Source organism: Thermobia domestica, chromosome 11, assembly GCF_964235325.1.
Source record: "Thermobia domestica chromosome 11, izTheDome1.hap1.1, whole genome shotgun sequence".
Taxonomy (NCBI): domain Eukaryota; kingdom Metazoa; phylum Arthropoda; class Insecta; order Zygentoma; family Lepismatidae; genus Thermobia; species Thermobia domestica.
The window spans coordinates 11,267,035-11,287,687 of record NC_137464.1 but is presented as its reverse complement, the minus strand read 5'-3'; the positions used below and the strand labels follow the sequence as shown (position 1 = coordinate 11,287,687).

Here is a 20,653-nt window from a genome sequence, read left to right as displayed (position 1 = left end):
GAGTGTTGCTCCATGTTTGAAGCCGTACAAAGCTTTCTTCTCTTAGCTTCTTGTTGAAGGTGGAAATTATCGAAAAAAGAAGGAAGAAAGGTAAAAAGAAGGTTGATTATTTTATGTTGGTTTCCAAAAGGGTAGTTGCTAATCTGTATAAAATTTAGTTTCAAGAATCTTTTTCTTCTTTTTTTCGGTTATGACTAGCAGAATACCCGTTCTTCGCATGAAAGGCGGAAATTTTGGCACCGGAAATTTTGACACGGTAATTTTGGCACCGGTAATTTTGGCACCAAGAAACGAAGCAAACGGAAATTTTGGCACCATTTATAATAGAAGTACAGAAAATGTGAGAAAATACTCTGAATGTAATAGATATTTAAATTCACATGTTATTAACTAGGATTGTTCCAGCGCGACGAATCAAACCAGTGACGAATGTACAGTCAGCAACAAAATTTCTTTCTCTTCTGTAAAATTTATTTTGCTTATAACTTTGAAATTGATGGACTGATTTGAGTAGTTTTCTGAAATTTACCGAAAACTATATCTGCTTTAAGTTGCTGAATATTTCACTCAAATCTGTCCGTCCATTCGAGAGATATTCGCGGAAGAAATTTTAACATAGGAAAAGAATTTTGTTACTGACAGTACAGACACCGGTAAAGATACTATTGGCAGTTTCATTATATATTCAAAGCAAGTTAAAATTCCCCTCTAATGGGTTTGTATTTTACTTTCAAGTGCAAACAGTAAAAGCTAATTGGAACCATGGAAATTGAAGTACAGAGAAAGAAAATTAGAAAATACTCTGGATATAATAGATGTTAATGTACCAATTTATTTTGCAGAAGAGATTACAGCGAGATTCTTTCCTTCGAAACTTCCGGCTCCCCTCTCACGCATATCCCAAAGCCTCATGAAAAGGTGCAATGTTTTACAATTGGGATTATTGTGAACCATATATCATTGCAAATCATGTTATTGAAATTCATTTATTGATTTGTTAATTTTTCTTGCGTAAGTGTGTATTTAAGTTTTCTTAGTTAAGAGTTCAATAATTTTGACTTGCTTTGAATACCTAATGAAGCTACCAATATTACCTTTTACTGGTGTTTGTACATTTGTCGCTGGTTTCATTATTCGTGCTGATACAGTTCTAGTCATTAACATGTGAACGTAAATATCTATTATATCCAGAGTATTTTCTATTTTTTTTTTTCTCTGTACTTCAATTTCCATGGTTCGAATCAGCTGTTACTGTTTGCACTTGAAAGTAAAATACAAACTCAGTGCAGTGAACATAGTGCAGTCTTCAGCAACTCAAAGAAGATACAGTTTTCCATAAATTACAGAAAACTTCTCAAATCAGTCCATCAATTCCAAAGTTAAAGGCAAATACATTTTACAGAAGAGAAAGAAATTTTGTCGCTGACTGTACATTCGTCACTGGTTTGATTCGTCGCGCTGGAACAATCCTAGTTAATAACATGTGAATTTAAATATCTATTACATTCAGAGTATTTTCTCACATTTTCTGTACTTCTATTATAAATGGTGCCAAAATTACCGGTGCCAAAATTACCGTGTCAAAACTACTGGTGCCAAAATTTCCGGTGCCAAAATTACCGCGCACCTCTTCGCATAGGGAGAATGCGTTTCAATTCGGATCTCCTTCGTGGCTAAGCGTATGCGCCCTTGGCGTGGGAGACCCGGGTTCGATTCCCGGTGGGAGCTCATGAGGTTCGGATTCCACATCAATCAGTAGGTCCATGCCTCATATAGCCTCGCTGCTGAACGGGACGTAAAACTCAAAATCAACTCAACGTTTCAATTCGGTAGGGATGAGCACGAGTCGAGTCGAGACAGAATTTTCCTGAGAAAATTCGAGTCGAGACACAGCTCTTCCAATAGAAAACTGTACGTTTTTCGAGTCGAGACATCACTTTTACAGTACATTTTCGAGACGAGACAGCCTCAAATCTTGTATCGTGCGCATCCCTACAATTCGGATATAAAGGGCAATAAAACTGTCACCAATCAACTTAGGGATCCCAAAAGCTAGGAATTCGACACTAATATCTGTCAATTCCAACTATTTTTACATGTTACCGTCTCCCCTTAGGAGTACTAATGGGGGATGCTTTTGGGATTTAAACGGCATCGGAAGTGTCACTGTTCGTCCCGAAAACTATGGATTGGACATTAATGTGGTAATTTACGATCATTTATATATATATATATATATATATATATATATATATATATACAGTGGTGCTATTCAGCCGGTTCGCCAGAACTGGTTGTTAAAATATTTCGAGTTCGCAGAACCGTTTGTTAGAACCAAACATGAAGTAATTTTCACCCAGTTATATCCAGGAACAGAAAATTTTAGTTTAAGCATCTTTGTTTCTAGAAATTCTTACATCTACATGGTTAAACATATGATCTCTCAAAACAAGGTATAACCGTTTATTTCTTAATCTCAAAAGCTCAGGTATCAAGAATCAGAACTAAGATCACATGAGTGTAGTGGTGAGGGTAATTTATATATGAAACGCATACGTATCATTATCAATAATAAATTGTTGGTCCATTGCTCGATTAAGATCTTCTCAACATTTTTTGAGAACCATCTATCTTGGCTAATCCATCTCCAAGATATTCGCAGTGCTACCTAGCCTAATTTCGTCACACTACATTGTATTAGGATGCTGTGCAGGTCTGTACATGGCGCTTGCGGTACCCAATAAATATTTTTGTTTGGTCTATCTTGTATAGTTTGTTTCATAAGAGAGTAATATATATCCTTTCACTCTCTCTCTCTTTCAATACTATATACAGTATATATGAGAGAGAGAGAAAACCGGTTGTTAAGAAATAAGAATAGCACCACTATATATATATATATATATATATATATATATATATATATACCCATCCCCTGCTCCAAGTTGCACCTTCAAAGTGAAAAGATCCCAGGCTCAACCTCATTTATGTTGAAAATTGATTGAGATTGTTGGGGTGGTTCAAAAGTTATTAAGTTACGAAAATTGTCACTTTCAATTTTATAGGCGTATATATAGACAAAACAGTGTTTAAGAAGTAACTATTTGGTTTGAATAGTCGGTATTAAATAGATATCTCAGTAAAGAAAAAGTGAAATGTGCTAATGTAGATACTTTAATTGGTAAAAGTGCAATTTTTGATATTATAATTTCATTGGTATTTACATTTGTTGGAAATAAATACAGATTTGAAGTTAATATGTGTTTTATGCGTTTGTAAAATTTTAGTTACAAGACTTGTAATAATAAAATTTAAATTTTTACCGATGTCACTTCCCTCGGGAGCCGCTACTGCTCCCACTTTGTTACTCTTATTAGACTAACTGAATGACTAGCGAATTTATTACTGAATTTTCCTCTAATATTTCCTCATTCTTAATATCTATGTTAATGCAAGTCAAATAAGTGGACTTCGATGAACAATTTTTGTTTCCTTATAAACTTGCATATCTACAGTCTATTTTTTTTACATAGTCTCAGGACCCATATTTTAATAAAGTAGAGAATAAATAATAAATATGAAACAAACTTGCTTTGCTTTTAGTGTAAAATGTTCACCCCTTCTAAAAGAAGTCCTGCTCCCATAGGAAAAAAATGCTGGCTATTCTGGTGCGTATGTTACAGAGCAAAAGATAAACAGAAATATATCTTCAGTAACAAATGCTTATATTATCCTTTAAAAATGCGCTTTTAGTGAAAAATAATCAACACATTGAAACAAATTCCAAGAAAGGTGTTTACAAAGAAAACTATTTTGTACTCAATGAAGCGCGAACGGTTGAATTGATTCATTTCATTGACCACATGTTAGGTTCTCTTTCTCTCTCACACACACACCACACACACACACTCACTCACTCCCTTCCTCTCTCTCTCTCTCACACGCGAACATTATGTATGCTAGACAACCCCTCCCCTGCATGGAGCTACCGTAAGATTCGATTCCCGCTTCACTTCTTCATTGTCTTTGCACAATTGCGCCCTCTACTTCTATGACCTTGAACTGAATCGTCTTTCCTTATGCAAAATCAGTATCCCGCCAAGGATTTTCATTCGCTAATGTCACAAGAATATATTCTTAAAATGTTGGTAGCTCTGAGAGTAGTTACTATTTTTAAACACAATTTCAAAATTGCCATATAGAAATTTAGAAGTTGTTAAACGCTCTTTCGTCGCACAACCAAATAGAATTATTTGATTGGTTGAGAACATGTGGGGTAATATCCAGCAATTGGAAACACTTCAAAGTCGAGAGGCGACCGGTTGCAAAAGTAAGAAAACATCATTTTTAATTAATTAATTTTCGATGTAGATAATAAAACAAACTTTAGTGATATTAAAAGCAAGTTCAGATAGCCAACATATTCAAACCTTGATGCACTAAAGACAACAGTTTTAAAAATATAAGCTTTTTTCTCATTTTAGGGGATTCAGTGACCTTGATTTTTTGAAAAGTATATATTTTTTTAAAATTATCTTACGTTATTATTAACGGAATGGAGCGCAATTTTTTTCTAAGATTCTCTGTGTAAAACCCTAGCATATTCTTCAAATCCGGTTAAAAAATAACAAATAGTTTGCCCGCAGTAAATTTTTAAAGTTGATTTTTATCATTTTTGACTTAGTGCGAGAAGCCCATGTAAGGTATACAAACCAACATAGACTTCACTTCTGAAAAAAAGTCAACTTTTTTATTTGTGAATCGATACTATAGTAGATAATTCTTAGTACAATAATAACACCCTAAAATGAACTTTCCGCAACAAAACATTCAAATTAATTAACTAATTAATTAGTATTTTGCGGAAAAAAGGTCAATGGAAGATTGAGGTATATTTCACCAACAAACTCACGGTTTTCCATACATGTTACAGAAACATTTTCTTTGACTTCAAGGAAAACAATTTATTAAGCTAGGACATGAGAAAAGTTGACGAAAATATATTTCTTTTTTATCTACTACTCGGGGACGAAGCGACCGGTTGAAGCTATAGATAGATAGATAGATAGATAGATAGATAGATAGGGAGAGAGAGAGTTATTATTATGTAATTAACTTCCATTCATCTAATCCTCGCTAAGCTACTTTTTTTTCGTTACCTATGTCTTAACCATGGTGACAGCATTTAGCGAAAACTTGAAATTTAATATGAATTTTTCGAACCAATTCATAGCAGGACACAGAAAAGCAACGAACCTTTCTAGTTTATACGGAAGCTCTTCTAGCTCTTTAAGTAAATAATACGGCTTACATTAGCAATGCATACAGAGTGCATTATACTCACAGGTAACTAAATCACGTCATTGCACGAAAAAGGAAACACATTATTCATAATGAATATCTACAATCTAGCAAAAACTGTTCCAGTGAACACAACTAAGTTTATGGATATTCATTAGGAATTACAGAAACTTTGGGCATAATCATAAAATTGTACCTGTAGACAGGAGTTCGTCCACCTCCTCGAATCTGCATAACAGCTACGTCCTTAGAAGTTGTGAAATCAAGTTTCCTTAAGAAGCGCTCTTTAACATAAAACAGAAGATTTCCATGAACAGCATATGCAGGACGCTCCCTTTCAAGCTGAAGTACAAGATAAAGAAATCTTAAATTAAAAAATCGCAAATAAGAAGTTTAATTTTATTACTATTAAATAAAATTCGAAAACAACCTCTAAACTTTATTAAAATATATAATAATATTAATAGATCAACTCTAGAATATGTACATGAAATTTGAAAGTAAATGCATTACTTTTATATGTAAGAAGTACATACAACAGCTGATAAGAATTAAAATGGATTTTTATCTAAATGTAAGTACAATAATGTACTTACCTACGCCGCTCCTTCAACATCTATTCCTGAAATACTGTATTAGCTCAAATATAGTACGATTTCAAGATTGTGAGATGATTTCAATGGAAAAATAAAAATACATATGAAAAATACAGGGTGTCCCAGTGAATTTTGGCGGTTTTTGAAACGTTACCGTTGTGAATCTCACGGTAGTGGTGGGAAGCTATACAGTTTAAACCCTTCACATCAAAGCGACATATTTATCTCATTTCTTTAAAGTGTTCTAAATTTGTTTCCTGGGCTATTTAAAATGTTCCAATTTTTGTGTGTTGTATGTTAAGAAGTTTCAGGGATTATTTAAAAGGAACTGAATATAAATACAAATTGCTCTATAATAGTTTGAAATTTAGCCCCTGGTTTTGTATAATTTTTACTAGCTACTCATGGATTTATGAAGCATATAGAAAACACTACTATAACATAGACAAACGTTATAATTTGCTAACACTATATAGAAGGATAAATAGGTTTTTAAAAAATTATCAAGATAAGCTTAAGCTTATTTGTTTAAAAAAAATTCTTTATTGGCCATAACAGACATATTTATCCCAAGTCATAATAAGTTGATTTGATTTGATGTGATTTTGGGTTTAACACCCCTTTCAGCGGCGAGGCTATATGAGACGTGGACCTGCTGATTAACATGGAATCCGAACTACATGAGCTACCGCCGGGAATTGAGCCATTAACTAGTAACCGTTAAAGTGAGAAACTTGTGATGGCGATTTTTGGAATCTACATGTCTGCTTAAGCTAAAATATTTCAAAACATAGAGGGCTAACATAAATGATTCATTCGTTTTGAAAAGGCTTTATTTTCAGAAGTATTACACGAACACACATCAAAGATATATGAAAAGAACTACAAATTCACCAAGTTTGTATTATGTTGCAGCACGAGTCAATTATCTTTCCGATCGGGTATGGCAGTATGAGGTTAGTACCTGTCGAAAATGGAGGGAAACCAAGAAAAAAGACGTCGAAGTATCGTCTGAACGTGTGTCGTGTCACCAAAGGGCACATATTGGTGAAGATTTGTAGAGGGTGTATAAACTTGGTGAGTGTAATACACCCTGTTTCAAAAAGAATATACGTATTACGAAGAATTATTTTGTCCAAACTATCGATCGCTGCGCCTCGGCTCGGCTATTGGAGAAACGAATACATAGTCTAGTTAGCCATTAGATGTCAGTTGTCTTCTGTTTTGCTCGTTAGCCGTCATATGTTTAAAATGGCTACTCTGCAGCAGAAATTATTTTGTGTTCTCGAGTTTGCGAAGTGAAATTCCGTGATTACAGTGCAAAGACGTTTCAAGTTGAGGTACCAAATTGATCCTCCGAATGGGTGGAACATTCGCAGATGGTATCGACAGTTTGTAGATACAGGATGTGTATGTAAAGGAAAGAGTTCTGGCCACCCTCGTGTTCCTGAAGAAAATGTTGCACGAATTCAAACTGCTTTCCAACGTAGTCCTTCAAAATCAACTCGTCGTGCCAGTCAGGAGTTACAAGTGCCGACAACAACAATTTGGCGTGTTTTGAGACGTCGGTTGGTTATGAAGCCGTACAAGTTACAGCTGTTACAAGCTCTGCGTCCTGATGACAAACGCAAACGTGTGGCATTTTGTAACGAGATTCTCGATGCTATTGACAATGATAACACTTTTGCACAACGCATCGTGTTCAGTGACGAAGCGACTTTCCGTGTTAGAGGTCAGGTAAACAAACAAAATGTTCGAATTTGGGGGTACAGAACCCACATTCATTCATTGAACATGTACGAGATTCGCCCAAAGTCAATGTGTTTTGTGCTATATCCCAATCATCTGTTTACGGCCCATTCTTCTTTAATGGAAACACGGTTAACAGTCAGCAGTATCTCGCTATGTTACAAAACTGGTTGTTTCAGAGGCTGCATGAAGATAACTTCATTTTTCAACAAGACGGGGCACCCTCTCCCTGGAGTCGACAAGGGCGTGAATATCTGAATGAAACTCTAACGAACCACTGGATTGGTCGTCAAGGAGCTGGCCACTTAGCATATCTCAGCTGGCCTCCACGGTCACCGGATTTGAAACCTTGTGACTTCTTCCTGTGGGGTTTCGTTAAAGAGAACGTTTATGTACCACTACTCCCACAGAACCTGGAAGAGTTGAAGAACCGGATCCGTACAGCCATAACATCAGTGAGGCAGGACATGCCTGCCCGAGTATGGGAGGAATTTGAGTATCGATGTGATATTGCTCGTGTCGCTGATGGAGAACATATTGAACATCTGTTATTTGAACTTGAGAGGTTCGTAAATATGTGTGTAAAATTTCATATTCGTATGTCTTAAAGTTTAATAAATATATGCATTCGAAATACGTATATTCTTTTTGAAACAGGGTGTACTTCTGAAAATATCACCTTTTCAAAATGAATGAATCATTTATGCTAAACCCTGTGTATTCTACCTGCCTTACAATTCTTATGGACCTGAAGAAGTTAAAGTATTCAGCATTCCTTCTAGTTTTAATAACCATGAGTTTGTGATAAATGGAGCAGTCCTAGGTCCGAACTTTTTGAAGATGACCGTACAGTTACTGTAACTTCCAGACTATGTTTACAAATAATTTAGATATTTTTTTTTTCATCAGTTGAACTGTGACGACAAAAACTAGAAATAACTATTTAAAGGATAACATTATCCAAGAAATCAATGCAATAAACCCGGCCACACTGCGTAAGGTCATGCAGAATTTTTCAAGCCTGCAGTTGTACTGTTTCCTTCTTGAACAAAGCACGAGTTTTGGATGGCCTCACTGACCAACAACTCACGGTTTCTACAACTGCAAGGAATGCTGAATAATTTAAGCAGTATAGCTAGCATCCGCACCATTTTCTTGATGTTCACATAGTGTCCTATAAAAAAACAGCACAATCCACTGGGGCATTCTGTATTACATATACACTTCGAAAATATTATATAATGGATAAATCATAAAGCTCTTTTTAAGATTTATCTTGGTCTTTCTTGCACCACCTTTAGTGGTTGCAGAAAGAATATGTAGATCGATTTGAATACCCCATAAAAGTGTAGTGAACACACACTAATAGCGAATTTTAGGTGTCAATCAAATGGAACCTTAGCATGAAATATTAATATTAATTATTTCTTATACACATCCGGCCTTGATGTGTCTAGCAATCTCAAAACTCCTACTTGTTTAAAAAACTCCTGTAAAGTTTTTTTCTTCTTCTTCTTCAAAGAACTATGGCAATCTGATTTCTTTAAAAATGTATTTGCAGTTACAAATACTGATATTTGAAACTGGCTTAACTTGGCCATGAAAAATACAACAGCCTCAGTGATTCTAAAAAGATTATAATAATGATACGAATATCGAAGGAACTAAATGTTTGCAGCAGTGAGACTCACCTTAAAAATGATCATTCCTGAATCATGTCCAGCTGCAAAAAGATTCAACGAAGGATGGGCTGCAACTACCCAAAACCTTTCGTGTTCTCTTCGAAATGTGTGCAAGCACGTTCTCTTGGTCATATCCCACACGCGAATGCTTTTATCTTCGGAGTTGGAGAGAATCAACTCTTGACGAGGATGGAAAAGCACACACGACACATTGTTGTAATGTCCTCGACATGTATCGACTTCCCAAGCCTGTAATCACGAAAAGAAATAGTTTAGATTTACATAACTTCTGGCATAATATTACTATGATTTTCACTGTGCTAAATACAATGCATTTAGCCACAAATTCAGTTAATCTCTGCAAACACTGAATGCGTCATATATCAATTTAATTTAGTGTACATTATCTTCCAAAAATTTGGAAACAACTTATGTAATACTCTAATACAGGAAAAAAAAACTGTTGTATATCTGTGATCTGTGTAAGTATTTGGTAGCAATACAGATAAAACAGCTGAAAAACAGTAATGATCTTCCGTTAGGGCAGCTACAAATCTGATTCCTGAGTAAAATCACGGGTCAGATGGTGTAGCTTAATGGGTGATGCGTGGATAGCATATCAGCTCCCAACCAATTACTTCTGACTTGACGGATTTTGCTGCCGGTGAAAACACGCAATCACAAACGGAAAATTAAAATGTAAAATAACCAAAACACTACGATAACACTCTTCTTTCCTATTTTTTTTCCAAGTTTGCCAATAAGAATGATAATCAAAATCAAACCCATAGATTGCTTTTGATCACCATGAGTATTGATTTCTATGTTGCAAAAATAGGTAACTTCGATAACAAATTATGATCATAGATAGATTGCATTTTGTTTATCCAATTTTTCATTTGCATTGCATTTTTTTTATCATTTTGTGTGTAGCAAACTGTAACGCGATACCACTTTTAAAAAACACTGTTACAAAATGCTTGTTATTACCTTCGCCTCATTCATCCTCCACAGTTTAATTTGTCGGTCATCTGCTCCGGACACAATCAGTGGCAGTGTAGGATGAAAGCAGGCCCAGTTCACTCCACGGTCATGACCTTCCAAGACATGTTTTACTACTGCATCGGCTTGTCCAAATAAGTCAGTAGCGCCTGGGTTTTTCAGGTGTTCTTCAAGCCCTCCCGGTCCCGGAGCCACATTTTTCTTCCGCAAACCTAAAAAGTACGTTGAATCCTGAAGCATGTTACATTTTATCTATTTATTTTATTTTATGATTTATTGACTAGTTCGACATGTACAAGCATTTACATAAACTCCTACATTCTACCACACTAAACTCAAAACCAACACACATGAACGAGTACGACAGAAGAGAAATTACAATATGAAGGTTTGGAAGTTCTTAAATCTACACCCAGCAAAAGGTATATTTAGCTACAAACTATATTTGGCTACAAATAAAGATTTACTGCGAAAGTTCTGCAACAGTTACAGTCGTCAGCAAAATAATACGTCAATGCACAGAAACAGACAGCAGATTAGTTCTCTCCGAACTCAGCATCACTTTCCACCTACAGATAGTCATCAAAGTAATGGAAACATGTCGAAAATGCAGTTTACCTGATTAATATGACGAGGTACTACCGCTACCCTGCAAAACAGCTTTGATTCTTCGTGGATTGATTGAGGAAATAATGTGGATGTCAGCAACGTGGCTATTTTCCCCCACATTCGTCATGGAAATGAGGACAGAAATCATGGATGGTTTCCAGGAGGGATGGCCACAAAATTCTGGTTCCGGCGGAACCGGTTCTCGGAGATCCGGTTCTGGAACTGGTTCCGGATCTGGATCCGAAAACCCGGTTCCAGAACCGGATCTTAGGAACCGGTTCCAGACCTGGATCCGAAAAACCGGTTCCAGAACCGGATCTTAGGAACCGGTTCCAGATCTGGATCTGAAAACCCGGTTCCAGATCTGGATCTTAGAAACCAGTTCCAGACCTGGATCCGAAAGCCCCCAAAGACCCGTAAAGGAGGCACAAAGTTCACCTTTAAAAAAATGCAGAGAGGACTATGCGCTTGTGCCTTCCTCGCCCAGACCCGCTTGTGCCCCCAGAAAAAAATTTTGGTCCACCAGTGGGTGTTTAGCCAAATGAGTTGGCCAGTTTGCCTGTTTAGCCAATGAGTTAGCCAGTTACCCAGTTTATTTAGCCAAATGAGACAAGCGGCCGCCGCCTGGTCACCTGCTTGTCGCTTCCACCATTTTATCCAGCACTGTTCACATCCTGCCAGCAGCTCGGGTTTAGCGTAGGGATGGTCACAAAGTTTCGGTTCCAGCAGAACCGGTCACGCGAGGAACCGGTTCTTGGAGATCCGGTTTTCAGAACCGGTTCTAGACGGATCCGAAAAACCGGTTCTAGACCTGAATCCGAAGAACCGGTTCCATTCAGACCCGAAAACGGTTCTACCAGGAACCGGTTCTGGCCATCCCTAGTTTCCAGAGCATCACTGTAGTACATCGTATGCAGCGCACCTCTCAGTCATGTCAGAAAAGACGGACGATATTTGCTCGAAAAAAAAAAATGAAATCTTTCAGTTTAACATCCCACGATTATACCCATTGGGCTAAGGGATGATTAAAGCAAATGAATAATGATGGAAGATTTGGTGGAATGATAATGTGGAAGGAAATGGGAGTACCCGAGAAAACCCACGGACACATGTTGTCCAGCATAAACTTACTTGGCAGGGGATCGAATCAGGGACCCCATGCAACAGAGGTAAGCGCTCTACCACTGAGTCACTATGCTCCTCTGATGTCTGCTCGGAGTCTGTGCTCTATAACTGATTACAGGTATTCAATAATGCTGACATCTCGAAACTGAGGGAGCCAGAGTTATTTTCTTTTTTCTTTCTGTCTTCCTTTTCTTCTTTTAGTTTAAAGTTTCATGATTATGCCCCGCAGTTAAGCGAGACTGTGACAATGAAATGGATTATTCTGCTGGAATGAAGACAGTGGTAGGAAACAAGAGAAAATACACGCACAAGGTGTTTTTGGCCACCACAAAGCTCACTGGGCGGGAGCTGGGATCGTACCGAGGATCCACACACCAAAAGTGAGCACTCTACCACTGAGCCTCTGCGGCTCATAGGGAAGGATAGTCCATTCCGATATCCACGCAACCATCATTGATTGGAAAACTACGTCATCGGCCGGAAACGAACATCTAATCTATAGGATGCACCAAAATGTCTACATTATCATTGGCAGCAATGTGTTCTGTGAGTATACTCACAGCATCCACGAGATACCAACAAACTGCAGAACACAGCACCATATAACTGCTACTATGTTTCACGTGTAAGACAGAAGCGTAAGCTCCCTTGGGTAGCCGCCATTCATAAACACGTCCTGTTGCTGAAAATAAAGTGAAAGAGGAATTATCGGACTATGTGTTTGCATGTTTTTGGTACGATTTGCTTCGCGACAAAGCGTTGTTTGCAGTAATTAATAGTTTGAGGATGCCAATCCAACCTTAAAAAAGATTCGATGCTGCTCAACACATGCTTACGTGGCCTTCAATCGAACCATAACTCCTCGCACCAGATGCGGGCGCTCTACCACCGAAGCACAGAACCCGCTCATTTTGCTGCGAGTTCTTCAGTCCGTTATGTCATTTCCCTTCCAATTCACTAACGAGCTACCTTACATGCATGTGTCGAACACTCGCGATGACAGGCCTATTTTGTATCATCACCGTCTATCACATCAATACATGCCTCCGTTCTATCTCGTCTGACGTACTATAGACAATCACCCAACATACCACTACAACGCCAGGCGCTGTACTTCAATTCTCAGTATTACAACCTTACACAATTTACGCGTTACAAACTGCAGGTGATTCTATTATTTCGATAACAACCTGTATATAACACATGCAACTATAACTTAAACATGTAATTAGAAGTACCGGATCTCCTACTATTGTGCTGCCAAAATGTCTTGAGCCGTGGCAAAAATGCGAACTAAAGCTCACACCCTCACACACGCACGCGTTGAGCCAATAAGGGTTCAGCTGTTGCTAAGCGAGAGAAAGTGAGTGGAATTCCTTCAGCCGATAGCAGCGCTTGCTACGAAAGACTAGGGATCAAATCAATGTGGTATATCTTTAATAATCAAATTCGTGTCTGCTGCACCAAAGGCAGGAACAAGAATTGGCGTCCAGAGAAAGAACTGTAAATTACTGAAAAGTGTACTGGGGAAAAACAGCTTTCGACTTACATCATACCTCAACTAATAAAATCGTACTTAAGTACAAGAATACTGTGAGTCCCCTTTCTATATTGGCCAAAGCTGCGATTCAATTTAAACAAAGTTGCAAGGAAATTTGGGTTTCAGGTTAGCTGCAATGAACCATAAAAACTGAAAATTATTTTCAGGATTATAATTTATATATCGGAATGGCGCAGTGGCTAAGGCAAAATGTGAACAGAAAAGGACATGAACACAGGAAGAAGGTTAATAGGAACCTCAAACCACGGAGAATAGAAATGAAATGAAATCTTTGAGTTTTACGTCCCACGGTTATGCCGGTTAGGCTAAAGGAGACGGTGATCATGAATGGATGGATGGAATGAAGAAAGTGGGAGGAAACGGGAGAACCCGAGAAAACCCACGCACACGGTGTTTGTCCACCACAAAGTTCACTTGGCGGGGACTGGGATCGAACTCGGGACCCCAAGCACCAGAGGTGAACGCTCTACCACTGAGCCACCGCGGCCCCCCACGGAGAATAGAAATCAACGTATTTGAAGACAAAGAAGAAAGACCCATGATTGAAGCTGGAGATAAAAATGAAAACGTGGAAGAAATATTTCGAAACGCTCTATGGAAGCGACAAGCAATTAGAAGAATTAGAAAACAAGGAAGAAGTAGAATAGGCAAGAGGAGACTTCATATTCAGATCCGAGTACGATAAGTATTACGAGACCTAGAACATGGGAAAGCTCCAGGTGTAGATGAGATACCAGTACAAATCATCAAAGTGTGGAACACGAAGTTCAGAACAGACTGTATAATTAACAACACTGAAGAAGGGTAGGCGTCTCCCAACTTCCGGACGAACAAGATAAAAGTTAAAACTAAGTCTTACGTCCCACGATTATGAGGTTGGGCTAAAGGAGACGATGATGATGAGAAATTAATGAAATGGTGTTACTCCACCACAAACTCCTGGTGCGAGCTGGGATCGAACTAGGGACGCCATACACTAGAGGTGAACGCTCTATTACTGAGCCATCACGGCCCCCCTGACGAGAAAGATTGTGGCAATACCAAAAGCAGTAGGTGCTGAGAAATGCGAGAATCACAGAACGATAAGTCTGCTTAGGCATGCTTCAAAAATCTCGACAAAATAATCTATAGACGACTGAAATCCAAGATACAAGAAGTACTACCAGGTGAGCAGTTTGAATTCCGAACGAAAATCGGAATGAAAAAAGCAATACTTGCATTAAGAGGACAGCTAGAAGAAATAATTCGAGTGGGACGAGCAATTTACGTGCCACTCATTGGTGGACCGTGTAAAAGCTTTCGGTAATGTACTTGTAGCATGGAACAAACTGTTCACGAGTCTGAAAGAAGTAGGAATAAACTATAAGAAGCGAAGAATAATATATAATCTGTACATAGAACAGAACGCAACAACTGGGATAGAGAGAGAGAGAGATAGAGAGAAAGAGAAAATACAGAAATTTTGAAGGGGCTTAGAAAGATGTTCACATTGTCTGCAATTTCGTTTAATCTCTACATTGAAGAAGCAATAAAAATGAAATCTTTGAGTTTTACGGCCGAATCTCTGATTTAAGCCGCTTATGCCAAAGGAGACAGTGATGACGAGAAATGAATGGAATGATGGAATGAATAAAGTGGCAGGAAACAGGAGAACCGTGAGAAAACCCAGGCAGACGATGTTTGTCCACCACAAAGTTTATTTGGAGCAAGATGGGATCGAACTAAGGATTCCATCCACCAGAGGTGAACACTCTATCACGGAACCACCGCGGCACCAAGAAGCAATAAAACAAATCAAGGATATTTACAACACAGAAATAAGTTTTCATGGGCAGAAAATACACTGCTCAGGTTTGCAGGCGATATCGTAATGTTGGCAGACAGTGAGAAAAAAATTAGAGAGAGAGATCTAAATGGTATGCAACAGGTATTTAGCAGCAAATTCAACATGCAGATCAACAAAAGTTATGTGATGTGCTAGAAAGCAAACAAGAAAAATGAAAATCAAAATAGATCACTCACCTGATGGAACTACAAGATTTCTGTTAAGAGGGCGTAAAATAACAAGCGATAATAGGTGTAAGCAAGATGTAAAATTCAGAACAGCTCAGGCGAGGAAGCCATTTGAAGAAAAATAGAAGTTTCTAACCGGAAGCATCGGCATAGAACTGAAGAAAAAGGGTTATGAAAGCATATGCATGGGATATGGCGCTGTATGGATGTGAGACACGGATATTAGAAAAAGAAAAACAGAGAATGAAAGCCTTTGAAACACTGAAAATCAGATGGACGGAAAGGTATCAAATGAGAGAGTATTGAAAATCGTAGAAGAAAAAGCAATATAGCGAAACATATTTCAAAAAGACGAAATAGGATGATTGGACATATTATAAGATATGGAAGAATCTCGCCCGTAGCTATGAGGGAAATTGCAGAAGGTAAAATACCGAGATGAAAGGCTACGATTGATATATACGGGTGTGAGAGATCCTAGGTTAGATTCGGGGGGAAGGGGGGGGGACATTCAGTCGAAAAAGTGTAAAAAAAACTTTTTCAGGTCAGCCATCCTGAATGAGTTTTCTTCATTCACGCTAGGCAAATAAATGCCGGGGTGGTACCTAACTTACAGGTCCCAGGCCGCTTTCTTCTTTTTTCCCGGATAGTGTGCTCGCCGGGGGACGTCATTCCTCAATACATGACGGGATATATGGTCATAGCTGTCGAAAGAACAGAAATCTAGATCCTAAATCCTGAAACATACGGATCACATAATACAAAACATAGGGAAGAAAAGCTACAAAGAAATGAGAAGTCAGGCACAGTATAGGTAAGGGTTGAAAGCTGCAACAAACCGAGAGATCGCTGATCTGAGATGATGATGTAAATATCGAACTCAAGCGTTTCAATATTGATTTTAGCTTAATATTATAAAAGCTGCATAGTAAACGTAAAATGGGTAGTATACAATCTGGACTTCAAAGTTTCCTTCAGTACGGCAAAAGATTTATCTTGTAAGATCTAAAATCTTGCCACATCTGTTGGGAACCACCGGGATATTTGACAATGCGATAGTTCATATATTAGAGTAACTAAGAATGAAGAAATTAAAATAAAACATATGAGAGATACAAAGGATCAAGATTCTGCAATTTATAAAAGCACCTAGGCATATCCAGTCACAACATAATGGTCAAAATTTCAAGAAAAACATGAAAACCACAAACAGACAGAAATGTATTTCACTCATCTTACATTATGATCAAACATCCATTGTTACATTGGATAAAGGCAACCTCGACAAGAATTGGAACAGTGTTACAGCTAGCTTCACTCAAGAATGCGAACCTCGATAATGATAACAGGTAACTTAATTATCCGGTTATACTCAACATAAATTACGATTAAGATTTAGATTTTTGTGCTTTCGGCACCTATGGCCATTTACCCCGTCACTTATGAGGAATGACGTTCCTCGGCAAGCACACTATCCAGGGAAAGAAGCGGCCTGGGACCCATAAGTTAGGTACCATCCCGGCATTTGCCTGGTGTGAATGAGGAAAACCCAGGACAACTTCACTGAACATGGTTGGCCTGAAAAAACTTTTTACACTTTTTCGACCGTGCCCCCCCCCCCCTGGAATCGATTCTGGGACCGCTCGCACCGAAGACGAGAGCGTTAGCGCCTACGCTACGTGGGGCCACTATGCTCAACGTAAGAGTATTACAAATTGTACGTAGTTACGTTCTGTGTATATGATGTTCGGGTTTGTGGATAACTGTCATTAAAATAAATAAATAAATAAGAAATAAACCTAGCGTTCGGAAAAGTGACCACCAACAGTTAAAACAGTTACTGTGTTTTGTAAAACAGAAAAAGTAAACAGTAAAAAGATCGTTAGAAACCAAAGTTCTTCAATTCAATGTCTGGCAAAAGATAGTAGGAGAGATATTTATTGAAGTGATATCAATAAAGCATAAAACAGATTACAAAAATATGTGAGTGGTTGTTACTTTTAACAAAGATGTGACAGACTTTATCTATATTAGAGTTTACACAAATTATTCAACCATTCCAAAGTTACTGACAAAAGTACATCTATGACATGGGTATATTCTTTTGCTGGCGACTGAACGAGATACGAAGGCATTCAAGTCTTTTCCAATCTGTAAAAGCTACAAGAGTGACAAAATACCCAAATTATGGCTGTAAAGAGTTGACATTAAATTTAAGATATGCAAAACAAAATCCTGATTCGTACAGTATAATAAAACACTATGCGCACTATTACACTAACTACAAAGCAGAGAAAAAGTAGCTTCCATTAAACTGATTTAATATCCAAATACTGAACATTAATACACATTTTCTAAACAATAGATATATACTTTATGATCAGTTGTGGTGCAATAATAGTTTTCCTTCCTATACGCAATACACTTAAAAGTTCAGTTTCGTTTCACAATGTGAAACTACGGAACACTTCCAAACTATATGAATTCACTACTCGAAGTAGTACATCAACAGGGTGTTTCAAAACAACCTAGACAACGTTTGGGAGGTGATTCCTGACACGATAAGAAAAAAGTATAGACCAACCTGGGTGCAGAAATCCCTCATTTCAGAGTTATTGCCTGTCGAAAATATGAAAAAAATAAGCTTTAAAGATCCATAGCTCCAATACTATGGGACCTACCGTAGACGAGTTAAAACTTCACTTAGGAACTAGTATGTGTCCTATTCAAATTTCCACCTTTCAGTATATTTTGGTATTTCCGCTACAATTTTTATAGAGGTAATTGGTGAGTACTTCAAATTATATGAACCAGCCAAACTCCCCTCTGTAAAAATTGTTGCGTGAGTATCTTAGGATTCTGAAACATATATTTTTGGACAACATACCTATTGGTTCTTAATTAAAGTCTTGACTCGACTACGGTAGGTCCCATAATATTGCAGATATGGACTTTTAAAGTTCATGTTTTCGGCAGCCTGTAACTCCGAAATGGCAGATTTTTTCACCCAGGTTGGTCTATACGTTTTGTTTTACCTTGGTGTCAGAAATCACATCTCAAATGTTGTCGGTGTTGTTTTCAAACACCCTGTATATCTACTGTTGCAAAAGAGTAACAAAATCAAAGACGCTGAATCCATATCAAAAAACCATTAGGCTTTACCCACTGTCCCTTACTGCTTTTGTTCTATGGCGATAAATGATGAAACCGGAATAATTTGAACCACTTCCGGTTCAAACAGAGAGTTAAATGAGGAGACAGAAGCTATTCTTGGGACGCTGAATCGATTGCAACAAACTGCTTCTCGATATGCTTTGCAGATTTTACTCTATGAAAATCAGATTTGAAACCACAAGTACTAGTAAATTTCAACCACTTTCGGTTTTGGTCAAAGGTTGAGGGCTGTGACGGTTTAAGTTCTCATGAGACCCTGAATCGTAACACGTTGTCGCTATTACAATTTTTGTTCAATGGCGATAAATGTTGAAACCGGAATTTATTAATTTGAACTATTTCCTGCTTGAATAAAGGGTTAACGGAGATGAAACCTATTCTTGGGACGCTGAATCGATTGCAAGAAACAGAATCTCGCTATCTTTTACCGTTTTTGCTCTGATACCGTCGGCAGACGGACAAAGTCGTTCTGTAAGACTTCCGATACTTAAGCACAGAATAGTTTGGAAGTATATGAAAACCGACTCCAAGAGTGAAAATGCATAAGAGATCTAGGAACGAGACAAACTGTCTACCTGCACGGTAAACTGGAGACGCAGGTTTTATCTGTTTTCTCACTTTATCCATATCGGTCCCAGCGTCTCCCACAGGGGACATAAAGTATGATGACATTATTATTGCTTTACAACTTGAAAATCCGAGTGGCAACACTGCAAACTATTTACAGGAGATGATCATAGATGGATCATCCCTTGTAAACAGTTTTCATTATTGTCACTCGGATTTTCAAGTTGTAAAGCAATAATAATGTCATCATACTTTATGTCCCCTGTGGGGGACTCCGGGACCGACATGGTTAAGTCTTTAATGTCTTTAATGACTTATTAAAGACATTAATGTCCTGATCATAGTCATTAATGTCTATGATCAGCCACACAGCTTTAGTTTATTGTTTAAAGGTTTCCTGTCAGCTCCGAAGATTTATTAAAAATTACTCTTCCGGTTAACGTGACAACAAAGCCACATATACTATCAATGAGAGTCGAACTCGGATACCAGACAGTTTTGGTCGGATATGTAGTTAACACAACAGTTCTCATCGAACTTCTGGTTTTTCAGATAGAAGTTCACTACTTAATAATTCAAGTAACTACTAAAACTGATTCACAGTAATAGATCAACATTGAAAATTGTGTGCCTGACCGCGAATTGAAACCCGGATCACCAAAGGCACGGACACTAACTAGTAAGACACATAGAAGCATACATAAGCAAGTAAAATACATCAACTGAACAGCGTATTTCCTATTTAGTAATTATGCGTATTTAAGAAAGGAAAACTATGCACGCAGAACACAACATAGCACGTGCAGTCATGTCCAAAATGACTGTCGCATATCTATAAAGGTCTTGTTGTGGAAATATAATTTGATTTTTAACAGTGTTACTATATGTGTAATCGGGAAATGTATATTTGTGATAAATTTTATAGGAAAAGAATTATAAATACGAAAATTATAATGAGTAAAGCAAAATGCTGCTAAAAACAAGGAATTTTTTTTTTTTTTTTTTTTTTTGTTATATTGTTCTTATTTACTGCTCTTTTGACATGAAATTTGTCACACACTTGTCTCTGCTGATTATACACATACTAATATTACAAGAAATACCGGACGAAATCGTTATCAAATTATATTCCTACAACAACATATTTATAGACATGCGACAATCATTTTGGACATGACTGTACATAGTAATCAACAGTAATTCACAAAATAATTTTCACACAAAATCCCACCATCCAGTATACACAAACCACAAGGTGCAAGTAGATACAAACA

At 37.6% G+C, this 20,653-nt stretch overlaps 1 protein-coding gene across 2 annotated transcripts in view; it reads right to left on the bottom strand.

Moving 5' to 3' along the window:
- The window catches only part of alphaCOP (coatomer subunit alpha), a 111,833-nt gene that overhangs the window by 60,411 nt on the left and 30,769 nt on the right, over positions 1-20,653 (bottom strand). For both annotated transcript variants that reach the window (XM_081730022.1, XM_081730023.1), the window contains exons 4-6: positions 10,319-10,542; positions 9,338-9,577; positions 5,498-5,643 (exon numbers count right to left, since the gene is read on the bottom strand). In XM_081730022.1, coding sequence (XP_081586148.1) covers positions 5,498-5,643; positions 9,338-9,577; positions 10,319-10,542 — 610 coding nt within the window. The remainder of the gene's footprint in view (positions 1-5,497; positions 5,644-9,337; positions 9,578-10,318; positions 10,543-20,653) is intronic.